The sequence below is a fragment of the Leptonotus elevatus genome, chromosome 1 (assembly GCF_054856555.1).
Source record: "Leptonotus elevatus isolate MCC_2025b chromosome 1, RoL_Lele_1.0, whole genome shotgun sequence".
NCBI lineage: Eukaryota > Metazoa > Chordata > Actinopteri > Syngnathiformes > Syngnathidae > Leptonotus > Leptonotus elevatus.
Genome location: NC_141239.1, coordinates 22,371,771 through 22,390,833, shown reverse-complemented (window position 1 = coordinate 22,390,833; position 19,063 = coordinate 22,371,771). Strand labels below are relative to the sequence as shown.

At 41.5% G+C, this 19,063-nt stretch overlaps 1 protein-coding gene across 2 annotated transcripts in view; it reads left to right on the top strand.

Annotated features, from left to right (window-relative positions):
* Window positions 1-19,063, top strand: part of crhr2 (corticotropin releasing hormone receptor 2) — a 58,865-nt gene that overhangs the window by 933 nt on the left and 38,869 nt on the right. Inside the window, exon 1 of one of the 2 annotated variants that reach the window (XM_086084730.1) lies at window positions 10,969-11,098. The exons of the other annotated variant lie outside the window; for it this stretch is intronic. Within the exon in view, the coding sequence (XP_085940856.1) occupies window positions 11,080-11,098 (19 nt within the window). The 5' untranslated portion in view covers window positions 10,969-11,079. Of the gene's footprint in view, window positions 1-10,968; window positions 11,099-19,063 lie in introns of those variants that run through there. 2 annotated transcript variants of the gene reach the window in all.

The following is a 19,063-nucleotide window of genomic DNA, read 5'->3' as shown; positions in this document are numbered from 1 at the left end:
GTAGATTTGCAATCAATTTTTGAATAAGGGTATAACATAAATGGCTCCAGGCTGGCATTTTGCCCCTAAAATTTGAGACAATGCCATTAAATTATTCATTTGCTTGCGAGCTGGAAATTTGCAGATTTAAAAAAAATATATTCTTGATAAAAAAAACAAAATTAATATTTTGTCTATTATATTTTATCTTATCTGTCTCAACCAAAGAAACCTAAAACATACCTTGGATCTTTTTTGTTGTAGACAAATTCTGCTCCACATTTCAGCCCAATTTACCAGTAATACTTTATAGTGAAAATGAATGGAAATGTACAAATGTGAGTTAATTTACAGTGTGCTCCCCTAAATTTTCTACCTGCGCCCCTAAAATTTCAGGTTTGCGGCCATTGTGTTCCTAGTTAAAAAAAAAAAGAAAAAAAAGTCTGATTACCTGAACAGAACAAAAGTGGGAAATGTAACTTTTGCTTGTTCCTTTAGCCACAGCAGATCAATACAATTTGTCTAGGATGCCCTTGCCGATGCAACTCATCCATTTTTTTTTCTCCACCGGGCTTGAGAACTGAGTATTGGAGCAACCACACCATCTGCACATAAGGCTAGTAACATGTACTGCTCTACCACCAGTGCGAAATGTAGAAAAAAGAAAAAAATGAAGTTAAAGTGAAAATGACAAAAGACGACACTAAAAGTGGAATCTCTTGCTGAGAGTGGTGAATATTTGATCACGTTAGTGTACGACAGGGTCAAAGCGGAGTATGACTTCTGTTACCGGGGGGCAGAGCTTGGGTGTTGCGAGCGTATGACTGACTAGCTGAGCTTGTTTTCAAACCGCCCAGCGTCTGATGAGAAAGTAATTATGACTGCAGAATTGCTACTTGCACTCATCCAGGAAGCACCAAGCTTCCAAATGATACCTGTTGATGAGTTTGCTGATAAAGTCCATGTGGCGCATGCAGTAGACATGTTGATAACTTGGGCAAACATTCAGGTATTTGCAGGTTATCAGATCTGTGCTTCTAATATTGCAACTCTGCTTACCTTTTGGCTCTGACATGTTTGCGCTGCTTCTAACCCTGCAGCTCTGCTTACCTGTTGGCTTTGGCATTTGTATGCTCATTACTCTAGATATATTCTCAGAAACAGCAGGTCACAAAAATGTACTCACGAAAGGTTTCTCTAAAAGCAATTAAAAAGTTAATTTTCCACAATCTATACCCCTTTAAAACAGTTAATGGATGAGCAGTACTTGAAATTCAAATTGGCATCACATTGTAGAAGAATGCAATTTTCAACTCACAAAGGCTGTAATTTCTTTTTTGGGAGTGGGGGGCTGCTTCCTTTTGGTTGGTCGTAGGCTTTTTAAAAATATATATTTTGATATATACGGTCTCTATATTATATTCGTTTTTCATATAATGTGTATATATAAGTTCAGTAATTTTTGCATACAATTGTTTTATGAAACAACAACATTTGAAGTGATGAAGCCACATTTGTTTGCATGATTGTAATCTGATTTATGACTTACTGGCTTCTATCTATGCCATATTTGTTTGGTAGAATTTTGTGAAGTTGTCGTAGTGAACGCTTAAAAGACTACGAGTCAAATTGTTTAGTTAGGTAACAACTCATCATCATATGAATTAATTGTTCATTAGTGTATATCTTACCTATAAGAGACCCTAATATTCATGAATCATGAATTTGATATTGCTTATTGTAATACATATGAATGTATTGCTTGTGTTTGTTAAAAAATGCATAGTAAGAGGCCATAGAAAAAAAACTGCGTATATTAATCGCCATCACTATATTAGGGGGGCAAAAATCGCTCTTAGATTATTTTTCAGAATTGCCCAGCCCTCACACACTCTCGCATACACATAGGAGAGCAAACGTTTTCTTTGCAAAATATTCACTTCAAACAACGCATATGATTCATCAGGACTAAAGTCCCAAGACATCAAGCAAGCCTTTCCCAAAAGTGTCTCTTTCCTATCGCACAGCTGTTATCTCCATAATAGGCTCACGTGCAATGCCATTATCCTTGCCAAACACTTACACCGTCTTGCTTATCTCAATGCTGATACACCCACTGCTTTGCTGGTGCTTCCATTTTGAGGACATAACTGGTGTATGGACCCTGCTCCTTCTGCACGAAGTGCTGCCACTTGCACATCTATCCAAACATTTTGTCCGTATGGATTTGTAAGATGTCTGATTGTTACTTCATGTACAGCGCTTTGTATGCAGCTAAGGTTGCTTTTCATTTAAAGTGCTCCATAAATCAAGTTAAATTGAGAAATTCCTGCAGGTCCTTCTATATGTTGCTGTCAGCCTCACTGACCATTTTTCGTTGTCATCAATTTTAATACGAACGTCCAATTCTTGGTATTGTCACTATTGTGCCATATATTCTCCACTTGATGATGACCGTTTTGGGCAATTCAGAGCTATCAATTTGAAGGTCTTTGCTGAATGGCTTATTGTGCTGTTGTGACTATGAAAATGAGAACAGCTGGACTTTATTGCTTCTCAATCATTTTTTGTTCTACCATGGAAGACGGAATATTTCATGCCCCACCCCCCAAAAAATCTCCACCGCGACTCTAAGTGGTATCATTTGTCCATAGAATTGTTGTAAGCACACCTTTGCATAGGAGCTAATATTTCGTGTACACGCTGACAATGAGAGCGCCACTGCCACCTACTGCAGTGGATGTGCAATTACACTATTTTTTGTGTGGCAAAAAAAAAAAAGTTCACTGGTGTCACATCCTGATACCCCCCTGCCCCCCATTCTGATTACAGCCACATTTGAACAGGGGCGTGTATATTTTTTTCTATCCACTAGTATGTATGTATCTATCTATACTCAACAGAAATATAAACCACACCCCTTTTTGTTTTTGCTCCCATTTTTTGTGAGATGAACTCAAAGATCAAAAACTCTTTCCACATACACAATATCACCATTTCTCTCAAATATTGTTCACAAACCAGTCAAATTCTGTGAGAGTGAGCGCTTCTCCTTTGCCGAGATAATCCATCCCACCTCACAGGTGTGCCATATCAAGATGCTGATTAGACACCATGATGAGTGCACAGGTGTGCCCACACTTAGGCCCCGTCCAGACGGAAGCAAAGCCAGCTTCATACCTCAAACAAATCTCGCACACACAGAAGCATTTCAAGACTTGCGTGTGTCCAAAAGAAGACGCTGAGGACGTTTAACGGCTGTAATGTATATGCCAAGTCTGGAGTGGCGCTGTAGCGCAGCCACGGGGAGTTAACGGAAAGCGTAGAAGAAGAATCAGCAAAGAAGACGAACACTTTTTTTTCTAACTTTATTGCAATCTACAGAACAAACATGGCTTTGCATGTATCAACACAACATGAAAAAGACGAAGAAGAGACAATGGCGGTTGATTCAAGTACAACATCGCTTGTTGAACGTTTGAATAAAGAAGCAAAATATTTTGCTGCAAAAGCATAAGCAAGCTAAGGATGCTGCGCAAAACGACGACGACAAGGCTCTCCGCATTTGTTGTTGACGGACTGACGGTTACGCGAGAATTGGCGCGTATGTCATCAAACTACTGCAATGCGTTGTCATCGAGCTGCGGCCATTATGTCATCACTGGAGGAGTATTCTGCGTATGCTGTCCAGACGGAAGCGTGCGGGGCGCGTTTTGAAATCTTTCCACTCTAGAGCTCGGTTTCAAAATCCGAAATGATCGGTTTCAAGCTCCGAAACCGTGCCGTCGTGTGGACGAATGGCCTAAAACCATAGGTGTCAAACTCCTGCAGGTTTTGGATGTTTCCGTTCTCCAACACAGCTGATATATGATCATCTCATCAGCAAGCTCCGCATAAACCTGATAACGATCCTGCTGATTGGAATCAGCTTGTGTTGGAAGAGGGAAACAACAACCTATGGCCTAAACGGTAAGAAACTTGTGAGGGTACATTGAAACTGGCTTTGGTGTGAACGTAGCCTTAGGCACACCTGTGCACTATTCTTGGTGTCTAATCAGCATCTTGATATGGCACACCTGTGAGGTGGGAAGGATTATCTCGGCAAAGTGCTCACTATCACATATTTAGACTGTGTGTGGAATACGTTTTAGATCTTTGAGTTCATCTCCTGAAAAATGGGAGCAAAAACAAGTGTTGCGTTTTATATTTTTGTTGAGTAAATTCATCAGCCACCCAGCAATCCGTTCAACGGCCATGGGCGGGTTTGTGCATACGAGCTCTCCAATCAATGCTTGAGAGGTGCAGTTTAATATATATATTTTTTTTACATATTGAGTCACGGCGTTGATTGTTCATGTCATTCCTGATGCCATCAACTTCAGGAAATTGCCAGTGTCCTTGAGAGCACGCATTAGACGTATACGCCTTCGACAGGAGCGACGTGTGTGACAACACAATGTTTTCTCTGCCCTTAAACAAAGTCTTCCCTTACATGTAATCGATACAGACAACTCCCCCTCGTATCCTCAAGGAGCCGCACGATTTTAATTGGCTGTGAATTCACCGTGCAAAGCCCCCATTGAAATCACTTTATCGTTTCAGGAGGTGCTGACATGTAGACAATGGCGGCACACGTGTTGACGCTGCAAGCTGCCGCACTTGAGACACCGCGTGTTTCATCGTACACGCTTTTAAAAGGTTTGACAGGTGCAACCGGGCCATTCCCCTGGCCCTATGCGGTGACTTTAGTATGTTGGAAGCAATCATGTGTCACAACAACAAGTCACAAGTGTGCACTCTCTACGCGTCTCGAGGCATCCAGGACGTGATTAGACGAGAAGCTTCCGAGGGGAGGTGCTGGAGGTTTGCAGAGGAGGCTGACTTGATGACATTTTTTTGTCAACCCCCCAATTTTTATTTTTACAATAATATGTTCTATGCAGCCACACTCGTCTAAATATAGTATTTTGGTTAATATTGCATTAGTGGAATATGAGTTGAGCAGCAAAACCCAGCTGTTTTTATTTTTATTTTTTTTTCTCAGAGCTCAGTATTGTTCATTCGGAAATGTCATCATCATTGCTCTTTTTTTTTTTTTTTTTTTTTAAATATACATATATACACATATACATATACATATATACACATATACATATATATATATATATATATATATATATATACATACACATACATATATATACATTTTTTTTTTGTGTGTGTGGGTGAGTATGTGTATGTGCGTGCGTGCGTGCGTGCGTGTGTGTATTTGTTAGCTCACCAGAAAACCTATTAGAAAAAAAATCTCATACCGTTCACCTAAATCGAACACCAGGAGACCCGAGGGGACCGAAGAAAACCAAGGAAGGTGAAATCCAGCACCGACCAGACACCCCCCACCAGAACTCCTCCCCAGCCCAAGAAACATCCAGACCCCAACAAATCCAAAAAACATAAAATCAGGGAGGCCTCAAGAGACCAACGGAGAGACCGAGAAAAGGAAGGAAGGACAGACGAAGCCGCGTGAGATCCGCAGACACCAGCCTCCACCGATTCAATAACCTGAGGAGGAAACAGATTGTGTCTGAGTTTCGGTAGATGCTGGTGTGGTGGATCTGGCATGCATGAAAATCTCCACCAAAGAGGGGAGCCGTCGACCCCCGCCGGAACAGAGCAAGCGCAACACCTCAGGGCCCCCCAGGCCGCGGCAGCGCCAAAGGACGACCCCCGGGCCCCACCAGGGCCACCGGCCGGAGAGCAAACCCAGGAGCAGGAGCGCCCCCCGCCCCAACACGGCCCGCGCCCCAGGCCCAACGCAGCAGGACGGGGCACTGCAGGCCCACCAGGCACCCCACCGGCCCCCAACCCCCGCCCCCCACGACCCCCCGCCCCCCATCCACCCCCGCCACCCACCCCAACCCAGCCCCAGCCGCCCCCACGGCCCCAATCCCCCAGACACCCACCGCCCCCCCCCAACAAAGCCGCCCCCCCCCCGACCCCACCCCGACCAACCGGCAGCCCCCCAACCCCCGACCCCCAGCCCCCGGGGACCACCCGCACCCAGGCACCGGCGCCGAAGAGGGGCCGGACAGCGGAGCGGAGAGGGCAGCCGCGCCCACCCCACCCCCCGCCGTGTGGAAGGACGGAACACCGGGGGCAGAAGGGGGAGATGGGGGCACCGGAGGGCGGCCGACACCCCCGAACCCCAGGCCCAGCGGGGGAAGGCCCCGGTCGTCACCCCAGCGTTCTTTGTGAAAATTAACCCCTGTTACTGAGTCCGCCAGCTCGCGGACTGGCGAACTCTACCCCTAAACCGTGAATGTGACCCCACCCAGTGTATATACAAGTGTGTGTGTGTGTGGTGCATTAAAATTAGGAGCAGGTGAACCGGAGCCGATGGAAATGATATTCCCACGCTCCGATCCACTCGCCACCCAAGCATGTTGCTGAGTGTATGTGGTGCATTAAAAAAAATAGATAGGGCGGGGGGGGGGGGGGGGTGGTGGCGACACGGACAGGGGACCGCAGCACTGCTCTATACTGCGGCCCCCAACCGATGGCACCCCCACAAGCCCCCCCCCCCACCCACAAGTTGTGTGGTGTATTAAAATTGGAGGGGAGTTGTAGGGTGAAGACGGTGTTTCCACCCTACCCCACCCCCCAAAGTGTGTTATGTGCCCTATATGTCTATAAAAGTGTATTGTGCAAACCTAGTGTAGTGAGTTAAGAGGTGTGACCAGCGGGGCCCCCCCCAACCGGGCGGGGGCAGGAGGCGCACCGGCCCACCAAACCCCCACCCACCCCACCAGGACCCCGGCGGGCATATGGGACCCGTCCGGCGGGGCGATAGGGCTCGCCCCCCGGATACTGGGTCCCGCCCGAGGTGTCAGGACGCCCACCGGAGCGGGGCGGGCTGACTTGATGACATTTTTTTGTCAACCCCCCAATTTTTATTTTTACAATAATATGTTCTATGCAGCCACACTCGTCTAAATATAGTATTTTGGTTAATATTGCATTAGTGGAATATGAGTTGAGCAGCAAAACCCAGCTGTTTTTATGTATCTCAGGGGGGGCGGCCATTTTGCCACTTGCTCTCGACTTAAGATGACATCACAGTTGCTCGGGGCTAAAGCAACGACCAATCACAACTCACCTGTTTCCTTTTCAAATGCAATACTGAATGCTAATCATTGTCAAATGATTTCACATCAATTACTTTTGATGTCATTTGTCATTATTTAGTTTTTACTCCATTCTATATTCAAAATTCAATGCAAGCTTTCAGTATAATTATATACAATGTCACAGATTCTTCTATTCTTTGAGCAATTGCCTGCCACACCAAAAGACCTGGGTTTAAACCCCGCTTGGACAACTTTTCAGCTAGTGCAGCGGAAGTTTAACCGGTAAACAGGAGGCGATGGTTCGAATCCCACCTTAGACAGATTGCAGTTCAAGTGTTCTGTTTTATTAGTTAATCTTTCAACTACAATTAATATTTTGTAATTTTTATGTATCTTTCAATTTACTTCATGAGCATTCAGCTTAGCATTCAACTATTAGCATTCAGCTTTCAGCATCCCCACGCAATTTTTTGCAGAAATTGCACTTAGTCTAGGCTGTAAATGCACTTTGCGATCGCTGATCTCCTGCATGGACTCCAGTGAGTCTATGTAGAACGCAAGCACACCTTGATCTGGATGGAAATGGATTTATAAAGGGAGCCGCTTCGATTAGCCGTGAGTGGGCTGCGTTCCCTCCTACAGCGGCCTCTTCTATCAATGCTAGCAAAATACCAATAGAAAGAAAACTCCACCCATGCGTACAATCAGAATGCCTTGCGCATGGTACAAAAATAGGGCCTTCTTGGGTGAAGTGTCTCTTGACAGGAACAGTTCATGCAGCAGTTTGCTTCAAGTGGGTTACTGTTCCTGTAGTTCCCTCACGAAAACAAAACTCAGTCGCATTTTAGGATGTAATGCAGGCAAAATTATGAAACAAAATTAAATCACTCTCAGATTGAACATGCCCTCCCAGGTAAGGGGATGTAAATTCCCTTCCATGTCTTGCAGCCTATATAAATATTAATGTGCGTGGAGAGTGGTAAGAGGTTTATGCATTTTTAAAGCTTCCTGTGTCCCTCTTTGTGTATTTATAGTTCTTTAAGTCGGCGTAAAATAGACAGGGCCGTGCACTTTTTAGCTGTTTGGAAACATTAATTTTTTCTGCCGTGTGATCTTGTGTCTGTCAGGCCTCAGGCGAGACAAAGTGCAGTTTGTCAGCTTTGCAAAGTCGGAGCCGTATCTCGGCAGCAGAGCCCGGCTGTAGCTAATTATTCGCTGAATTGTATTGTCTCCCCTGCGTGAACGCCACCTCACTCCTCGTTTCATTGTCGCGCCGAGGACCTCTGTGGTCAGCGCCGTGAAGAGGCAGGATCACTATTGATTCCCTTATCTGGATTAATAAAGTCTGAGTCAAGGCTGCTGCATGTAGCTTTACACTACGTCTGAAGTGAGCGATGAGAATCATGTGGCTTTTTATGAAAGTGACTGACCTTGATTCGCCTTTTTCGGGGCGTGGTATTACAGCTGTGGTCACATTGAGGGTTCGTTTTTGGTTGTGGTTGCGGTTAATTTGACAGGACACATTGTTAGAATATTATCAAAAATTCTTAACGATATATTACAATTTATGTTAAGTGAAAGTTTGTAAGTTTTTAAGTGCTGTAGTGAAAAGGCTACTGAGTGAGCGAGTGAGCAGTCTGGTGAGCAGGAGCTAGCGGGAGCCGTGAGCATGAGTGGCTAGCAACAACTAGCTGGAGCGGCTAACAAGAGCATTTAGCGGGAGAAGATAGCAAGCGAGGGGAGCCCGATTCACAGGACTCAAACCGCCTGCAGGCCCCAGCTATGGAAGGTAAGCGACGGTCGACCCATTGGGTCCGACACTAGCTGCAAGCACCGGCAGAAGCTAAATACGTTTGTGAAGTTCTTCTCCTTTGAGTATCCGTAGCAGAAAGATGGCGGCGAAATATGTCAGCATCCCGTAAGGCATGGCTTGACCTATGTAATATAATGAGAGATTATGTCTACTTCTAGAACTATGATTGCCGGTGTATATATATATATATATATATATATATATATATATATATATATATATATATATATATATATATATATATATATATAAATACATTGATGTGATAGAACTTTTTTTCTTTTTGCATATTCTTGAAAAAAAATGTGTTTTCAACACGGTGAAGTGATTATGTGACACAGAGATGTGCCGGGAACAAAATTTGTTCCAGAAAAATATTCGCTGATACAATAAAATGAGGTTTGAAAATGTAAAAAAACCAAAACTGTTTTAAATCAATAGTTTGTCTTCTTTTGCGAAATAGGAAAAACATTCGGAGATAAACGATTTTCTTTGGACAATATTAAAACAAAATATTCGGATATAAGCAAAAAAAAAAAAAGGGCACATTTTGCGAGCAATCAGCCCCTGATGGAAACGTCATACTTAACCTGTATTTTCTTAAAAAGCTGACAATCCGTACAGTAAACATTCAACCCACCATTGCACACCAAGTTCCCCATGAGATTTAATCAGCTACAGCAGACGCCGACCCCTCCACCAATCTCCTCCACCCACTTCTACCACCCGCAAAACTTGAGCAAGTATAGGACAATAGAATCATGGACATAATTTGCCTTTTATGGATTTTATTTGTCAAACTGAAATACAAATCTAATGTCACAGTGTCTTGTTTGTTTCAATCACAGTAGGCCTAATACGAATATGATGTTCTAAATCTTCTTAAGTAACTTCAATTCTCAAATGCCATAAAGCCTGTCCTATTTAAGATACCTCAGAAGACCTTGTTTAAGATAGCTCATCAATTGATTTTTGTCTACTAGTGTCTACTCGTCTTGAAGTTCCATTTCCAGTTTGTCTGTTCATGCTAGACACTTGAATAAAGATGTCAACTGCTACATTAGCTTCTCACGCTAGCTAGGTTTCAGGCTAGTTAGCTGCCATATACTAGTCACTAACCATCAAAAGTAATGTGTTGGTTCTGTGAAGTGATGTTAGGCACTGTTGCTGTTTTACTTTTTGATAGTTAGGATAGTTGGCGTTAATGTTAGTGTGATGGTATGCCTTGTGATTGGCTGACAACTAGTCCAGAGTTTAGACTTTTTTTATTTTTTTTTATTTTTTTTAAGGTAGCTAAAGTTTTTAAGTTCCCTCATCCGTTCACAGGATAAGAAAGTGAATAATGGATGTGGTTTTTTTTGTGTTGGGACTTTCAGCCTCCCCAAAGGTCTTGATTTGGATCTTTTGTGTTTGGTGTTGTTTTATTACATGTGTTTGTTTATTTGGCCTATGTAGACAGTCATAGTCACAATCAGTCCACTGGTTAGCTGCCATATTTGCGCTGTTGTACTTCAAAAGCAGACAATGACCATAATGGTGGTTATATTCAGTGAAATTTATTACTGACTGTTGTTATTTTAGTAGTTTTCTATTCCCTGATATTTGTTCTAATTCCTGTTGGTATATTGGACTTCCAGATGGAATTCTGTGCCGTGCATTTGAGTCCAATTGTTTCTGCTATTTGACAAAAACAAGCCCCGAGCGAAGATGTGGGCCGCCACATTAGCTTCTCACGCTATCCACCTAGCCATGGACTGGCTAGCTGCCTTGTTGCGTGTCAATTGTGGTCACAAGATATTGTTGTTTATATTTTAATAGGTTTATGTTATGTGCTGAATTTTAAACTCCTACTTAGGCTAGTATAAAATGCTAGCAAATCAGAGATGTAACAGTAGATTGTGTTCAACTTTAGAGGTTGTACCAAAAAACACATCCGTCACATGGTAATTTTCTTATAAACAATGATACATCCTTGCTGATAAACTAGACTGTTTTTCTTTCTCTGAAGGAAGGGGGTGTTGGTCAACACTGCTCTAGATATGCTGATATTGTTGTTGGAAGTGTTTCTGTGGGACTTTACACATTTTTTCTTCTTCTTCTTCTTATCACTCAGAAGATAGAAAACTGTAACAGCCGGTTTCTTGCCTTTAAAGCTTCTCTATGGAGCTTTTGCCTGCAGGTAAGCTCGCTCCTGTTGTACTCCATTTTTAATACGATTCTTTGAAGAAGCGCCCCGGCACATTTCTACATTTGGCACTGGGAAATGAGAAGAGATCTTTAGATGCAATGTGACAATGTGGTAAAAAGTAAAGTTGAAAACCGGTGAGGACATAGGCTACAATTTTGAATTTCACCAACATTTTGGGAGGGAAAAGGGCACAAAAGTTTGACTGAAGACTTTAGGTGTATTTAATAACATGTCCGTGGCACGCTTTAGTCAAAATACCTGAGGATCAAACATTACATTACATTTTACACAGCCCATTTCTTGTCTTGCCGAAAAAGTGAGTGCTTCAATTTCCACACTTACTGTTGGGCCAAGGGCGAGTGAGCAAGATGAGCAGGGGCAGAGAGCCTGATTCTCTTCTCACTCCCTTCTCCCCATGGGCAGAAATCGGCCATGTAGTAAAGATAAGTAAAACAAGAAGATAACAAACATTGTAAGTAAGTATACAAGTAAATACAATTTACATCAGAAAGTAGTGAGCTGGCTGTCCGAATTGCCAAACAGAAGGAAGGCACTGTATAGTATATTAGGCTACTATATAGCGCAGGAATGTATAGTGAATGAGGGGGTTAGGGGTGAACATTTAGACACAGGCGATAAAAACATTTTCACTCGTGGAAGCAGCACTTCTACTGTAACTGTTACTTTATGATTGTTTTAGTGTATGTTCGTGATCGACTATCCCGCGTTCAAACAAAATTCGGGTTATCTCGCCACAGTAGGATTGAAGTTCCATCCTAAATGGAACCATTAAGTTTTTATGACTGCATTAATTTTTTCAAATGGTTTTGAAATCTAAACTAAAGTAGACAACAATAAAACAAAGTCTGTTTCCAAATGAGCAAAGTTGTTTTTGAATGCTAATATGAACTATGTAGTTGTAAACAACTCTAGTTTTTGCATGATCACATTGATCAGTCTTACATAAGTTATTTGTACATTAAATTGTAAATTGTCATTCACTACACTGGGTCGGAAGGGGGTGGGTGTTGGATTTACATAGTATGGACATTGGTTGCGCACATCAAAATCATGCTTCACCAACATGAATATTGCACCAAATCATATTCATGTTATTCATGAAATAAACAGTATGTACAAATAAGCTTGGGAAAATCACAACTTTTAGATGTTAAGTGTAGGGTTCCTCAGGGATCAGTGTTAGTACCATTGTTGTTTATTTTACATATTAATAATATTTGTGAAGTCTCTGGTTCATTAAAATTTACATTATTTGCTGATGACACCAATTTGCTCTGTTGTGGGGACAATTTTGAAAAACTTTTTGATGAAGTTGGCGATGAGCTAAAAATAAAATAAAAATAAAAATCACTAAACTTAGCCAAAACAAAATTAATAATTTTTGGAAACCGTCCGACTTGTTCCACTAAAAAGCTTATGCTAAATGATATAAAGATCGAAAGAGTATCTGAAATGAAATTTCTTGGTGTTATAATAGATGAGAAACTGGGATGAAAATCTCACATGAACTACATCAAAGGAAAAATAGCAAAATCTGTGTAAATTTTACATCAAGTCAAATATTTTCTAAATACATCCATTATACATCTTGTACTGCACCTTTATATTCCCATACATGAATTACTGTGTGGAAGTGAGGGGGAATACAGACAAAACAAATACAGAGGGTATATTTATCCTGCAGAAAAGAGCAATAAGAATTATAAATAAATCCACCTACAGGAAACCAACAAACTAACTCTTCATCAAATTTAATACGTACACTAAAATTTAAGGATCTGGTTGACTATAAAACAATCCAGGTTATGTATAAAGTTAAAAATCAGCAGTTACCAAATAGCATCCAAAGGTTTTTTTGAACTGAGAGAAAGCAAACATAATCTCAGAAGAATTTTTATGTGTTTAAAGAACAACCAATTAGAACTACTATGAAGCTTCACTGTGTCTCAATGAAGGGAGTTGTTACACTTTGGAACAGCTGCAGTGATGAACTGAAATCATGTAAAACAATAGGTAGGTTTAAATACGTCTTTAAAACCGAAATATTAAACAGATACAGAGCAGAAAACGAATTGAAAAAAAACTAATACAATTAACAACATGAGTGTTTTCTATCCAGTGATGTCAATTTTTTTACATTTGCTTAAATTTTGTGTTTCATGTGGTTCTTTGCCTGATTTTGCTGTTACTGTATTTGCAATCTAAATTATTTGTTATAACCTGAATGGTAACAGGTGGGTACACGGGTTAATTGGAACTTCTGCCATCGGGTTGAAGAGCATTTATTTTGCCTGCCTGTCACTATTCATCACAAGCACGGACAGATGGCCAAATATGTATTTGTAATTAATAATAATACTTGAGACAGATGAAGTGAGATCGAATCATTTCCACGGCACACCCGATGAGCCCTAATGAATCACCGATGTATGTAAATTAGGCCTCGGCCCTGAACTTGGAAAATACCACTGTGTAATATAGGCAGCAATAGTCATCAAATGTGTTTAACGAGCTGCCGTGTTAATTAGGGTACCAATACTAGTACTTTTGCTGAAGGAACAAAAAACAAAAACAACGACAGGTAATTTTAAAGAAACAACACCTATATATTCTAAGATAGCATTTTTCCTTAAAATTGCATGAAATCAATTGCAATTTACTATTCTTCTAATTGCTAGTTCCTGATCGTAAAATGCTCACAAGAGGGCGGGTACCGATACCTTAAAATAAGACTGGCACCGGCACGATACAGATACCCCGTACGGGTACTCGCCCATCCCTAGTGTAAATGTATGTTTGAAGATGTCAGGAATGTTATGATGCTAAAAAAATCAAATAAATGCCTACATAGTTTAGTTTTGTAAAGCTGAAGGGCAGCGATCGTCAGACATTGATAGAAAGTGACGGCATGCGCATGCGTCTCGCTCGTGCAATATGCTCTCATTATCCCGACACGCGATTCCATGTTTGGCTTATTGGCTCCCCCTCGGGACCTTTTGACTCTCGCTCATCATGTCTCTCACCAACTGATTGCGGCAAAAAAAAGCCACTGACAGCAAATGCGCGGCCGGCATACATGGAGTGAAGATTGTATTAATTTCCTGATGCGACAAGAGGCCACGAAGAAAATGCGGACAGTTAAAGAGTAGCACATGAGTCATTGGCTCGTCTCTCGCTTGTAATATGCAATCCTGTCAAACGCATAAGACAAGTGCTCGATAAAATAAAATGGCGGGCACATTTTAAATGGCGCTTCACAAAAATTTAAATATGCATCTCACAGAGCGACAATGGTCGGATGCGCTTTCCTTTGTCCTCGGCTTCGTCGCGTGCACTTCCAGGCGACTGACTCCTGACTCTTAAATTCAGTTTCGCCAAACATGAAACATCAACTGTAAGCAAGATTTCCTCACGTGCAGACTTATTTTCAGTTCAGACTCATCTGTTTTGTAAACACATACACTGTTTTTTTTCAATTTATATTAACCACATTTTTTTTTAAATGTGGGAGACAAATCTGCATGTGTGTGCTTAGTGCTTACTGCTTTCAACGGGTCTTCTAATATCCCAAACTGCGTGTTCACTCTTTTGGCAGCCATATTGTGTACTAAAGTTGCGATCACTGACTAAAGACCTCATATAGTGGGGGCTAAATGCTCACGCGCTCTCTCGGTCTTGTGGTTTGTGGGCGAACTGCATGGGTGGTGCTTCAAGATCACTAGACAATCTGGTAACTAGCGGTTGTGTTATTACTTTGGCACCTGTAGAAAAAATCACCAGATGCGTGCTACATGATTGCATTTGTGTATGCTCTTCAAAGAACGGCCAAAATGAACTGCGCAACAATGAAGCACGTTTGGCAGACACGACCTTGGGTGGACCCGGTTCGTAGATCAGCGTCCACATCTGTTTGAGTGAGCAATCGAGTTTGCGACCGTTTTTCAAACCCTTGAGTAAATAAATGAGTGTGCCCAGACTTATGCTGCTTCATTTAGATTGCTGGAAAATACAAAGAAGAAATTGATCAAATTTCCTGCGCATGTCCACTCTTTAACATTCCTGTCCTTTAAAAATAAAATAAAAATTGTATTTATAAATTCATTAAAATGTGTGGTTTTGATTGCGCAGTCCATTTTGGCCGTTCTTTGAAGAGCATACACAAATGCAATCATGTAGCACGCATCTGGTGATTTTTTCTACAGGTGCCAAAGTAATAACACAACCGCTAGTTACCAGATTGTCTAGTGAGCTGGTAGACCGCAGACTGCTCCCAAGTTGATCGCGAGGAGTGTAGGGGGGGAAAAAAGGGATTTGTGTGTGCAGGTTATCGCTATATGTTAAAGAAATACTTGAAATTTCTAAAAGAAAAAAAATAGGTCGTTATAGTAACCTACTTCACTTCCTGAGCGTTCAAACACGGTCCCGAGTTGTGTCGGTGGCCCAGGGTTTTTGTTGTTGTTTTTTTAGCTCACTGGTATTTTTCTGCACTCACAAATCAGAGGGTGCTGATCTGATCCACACCCACTCCAGTAAAAAAAAAAAAAAGAAAAAAAGAGTAGATTGTGCTGGCAAAAAAGGTTGGGAGGATGCATACATTAAAATGTTATAACCATTGGCGTCATTGAGTAAACTTTGAGTATCACTTAAATATCTGGAGGCTGGGTCAAGTGTTTTTATGAAAAGCAAAATATTGTCTCCGTAGATTATGGCAACTTGATCACAGTCAAACTTTTCTCCATGTTATTTTTATTGTGGTGAATGATGTGTGAAACACATTATACAAATAATCAATGAACCTCAAGTCACTTCCTGATTAGCTATCATTCCGTTTCACGTCACAATAACAGAGTGAAACAACTCCATCGACGGCACACGTGGATTTCCCCTTTTAAACAATTGAATCATCTGGGAGGAATAATGACTTGATACACCACCAGGTAACCCTCAGCCTAATCTTTTAAAGAAATTCGGCAATTGAGCTTTTACCTCTAGCAAGAACATATTAGCCTCTACCTTTTTAGTTTAAAACAGGCAGTAGGTAGCCGGTTGGTAGCTAGCTAGCGAGATGCTAACATAGGCACTGGGCAGCACAAACAGATGGATGGAGAAGAGGAAATGCACAACATCCGTCGCAGATTATCCAAATCGAGTTCTTTGTTGACAAAAGAATGGTCAATTCCGTGTTCTGTCAAGCCAACGGGAAAGGGAATTGATCAAAGTTAATCTTTTGCTGTTGCTCTACTGAGCTGCTTTGTTTGGTCGTCAAACTCCCAACTTCCTATTTTTATACCACACTTTGATCTAAATCCAAATTGTATGACATTCAGGGCATCTGAAGCGCCGCTAGGTTTCCGTGATGTTGCTCGCAACTCTGTGAACCATCTCATTGCTAATCATAGTTCCTCCCTTTCCTCTTATTGCTTTTAGTATCCTCTCTAACCTGCGCCAAATTGCAATACCGAATGCACCCGGCATCCAATTAGGCTGCCGACGACCTTTTGTCACTGCCTCTTGAATTTGAGCCCGCATCCTAAACAGCTCATCCCTGGCACGAGCGCTAAGATTTCCACAACATTGCTCTGCGTGTATCCCCTTTCTGCAAAAGCTCAACTGATTTGCCGCGTGGCCTTCAGGGGGGAAAGCTCACTGCCTGCATTATCATGCGGGCAAAATAGATTTTGGAAGACACTTGCTTTCATGCAGCGCTGTTCTGGGTTTATGACATGGAAAATATTATTCTCTGGAACTTCAAAATGTAGGCAACTGTATTCATTTGGTGAAAAGGGAACACTGGTTAGCAGTTAGGAAAACTGACCGTGAGAGCACTGATTACAACAAAAAAGTAGCGATTTGACACGTGACCTCCCGCCTTGATTGAACATTGTATAGGTTTGAAGTACCTTTAGTGGGAAACTGTCCTCATTAGAGATTGGACAATGACACATTTTGTAACGTGATTTACTTAACCGCGATTTACTTAACCATGATCGGGGGTGGAAGCAGATCTCCAGGTGCCCATTTTGTAACGGCCAACATTCTTGCAGTACCTAATAATAATTGGATTTTGCTCATGCCGCTCTCCAGTGAGTCCCTTATGCTTGCAACGTGTACCGTAGATCGTGCACCTCTTCTGCGCTCACCCTTTTGCTGATGTTGATTGGAAGGGAGGTTTAATGCTCAAATTTGACCTTTGTGTGTGTACTTGATCCAGTATACCTCAAAACCTTTAACTAGCAAGAACATATTAGCCTCTATCTTTTTAGTTTAGAACAGGCAGTAGATAGCCGGTTGGTAGCTTTGCTAGCAAGATGCTAACATAGCAGCCATTTCTAACTGCACCCAAATACCAAAATCGATCATAACCGATTAATTATTATGTTAGAATTTGATCAAATGGATGTTGGTTACTCAAATAGGCGAAATACATTTAACTCATTCACTACCAGCCCAGTTAAAATTGATTTTTGACGTCTATAGCCGTCAATGGCACTGAATGAGTTAATAATGACAATCAATTATTTTTATGATTAACAAGCCAATTTGGTGTAATGCTAACCCCTAAAGGCTAACTTAAGAAACTATGGGCCATACCACCACTGTAGATGTACTGTGTTTATTATGGTGTTGGTATCTTCAAAATTGATGGTGAAATTGTGTTTCATAAAACTGACATTCTAAAGATACGTTTTCAAATACAATGAATAATATGATGCCTATTGATTGCTACTGACATGCACATCTAATGTAGCTGTAATGGACACAAATGCAAGTAGAAGCACAAGCCTTTAAGAAAAAAAACAAACAGTAATAGTGCCTGACATGGCTTATGAGGAGGTTGGTTAACGACCTTGATTGAGTTAAATGTGAGTTTCAGTTTATTTGAACATGAAAATGAATAAAAACAAAACAATAACAGTAATTAACATACAATAAAAAATAACTACAAAACAAGCAAAATTTACGATTTGATTTACGATGGAGTTCCGTTTCTATGGCGATGATGTAACGTGAAGTAGTTGTAGTTTACCACTAACCAACGCCAATGCAGAAATAAACTCACAGTTACAGTAAATATTTGTGACTTAACCGAGGACGTCCTTTATGCACTTTGCAGGAGAACATAGAGAATCTCATCATAAAAGGAACACAAAAAGGTTTTACACTATCAATGTCACTTGCAATGATAACAAATCCCACTCACAAGAGAGTGAACCTCTGCCAAGGCTGAGCAATCATAATTTGGATACACACCAAATTGTCCGCTGTTTTGTGGAAAACACTACTTCACCTTTATATTTTTATGCAGGATCGTGAGTGGTCGGCGGCAACAATAAATACACAGAAACTGATATGCTTTGCTAGAATAACTGTGCCTTTTATTCCCCGCAAACAGCAATAAACACTTTTATACTGTGCTAGAATAATTGTACGTTTTATTCCCCGCAGCCAGTCATCAACACCTGTGCTTTGCTAGAATGATTGTACCTTTTATTCCCCGCAAACAGCAATCAATACACTACAACGTTAAGCAGCATAATATGATCATCATCAGCGCTTACCTTGACACTAGACCGGGGGGCCTACGGTCCGGGTGAAGCGAGCTGCAACAACGGCTGGGCAATCGTACGTGTTCCACAGCGGGCTCCGTCCGGACCGTGTGCCGCTCCGTCTTTTATTCGTTAGCTTGGGAAACCGGGCTAGCCAAGCCCTTTCTCAGACACTTTCGAAAACATGTTTTGCGAAGCAGGGAAGGCTGTAGTATAAACAAGGAAGAGTTCCCAGGCTGATTCCGCCCTTTATTTACAAATTGTTGGGCACCTGGATTCGTACAACAGTTCAGGACAACAACATATCCTTATATAAGAGGTTACATGAGGACATATCAAACCATGGTTATTTTTCCCTTCATCCACCTTCTTAGATACACACCTCCTG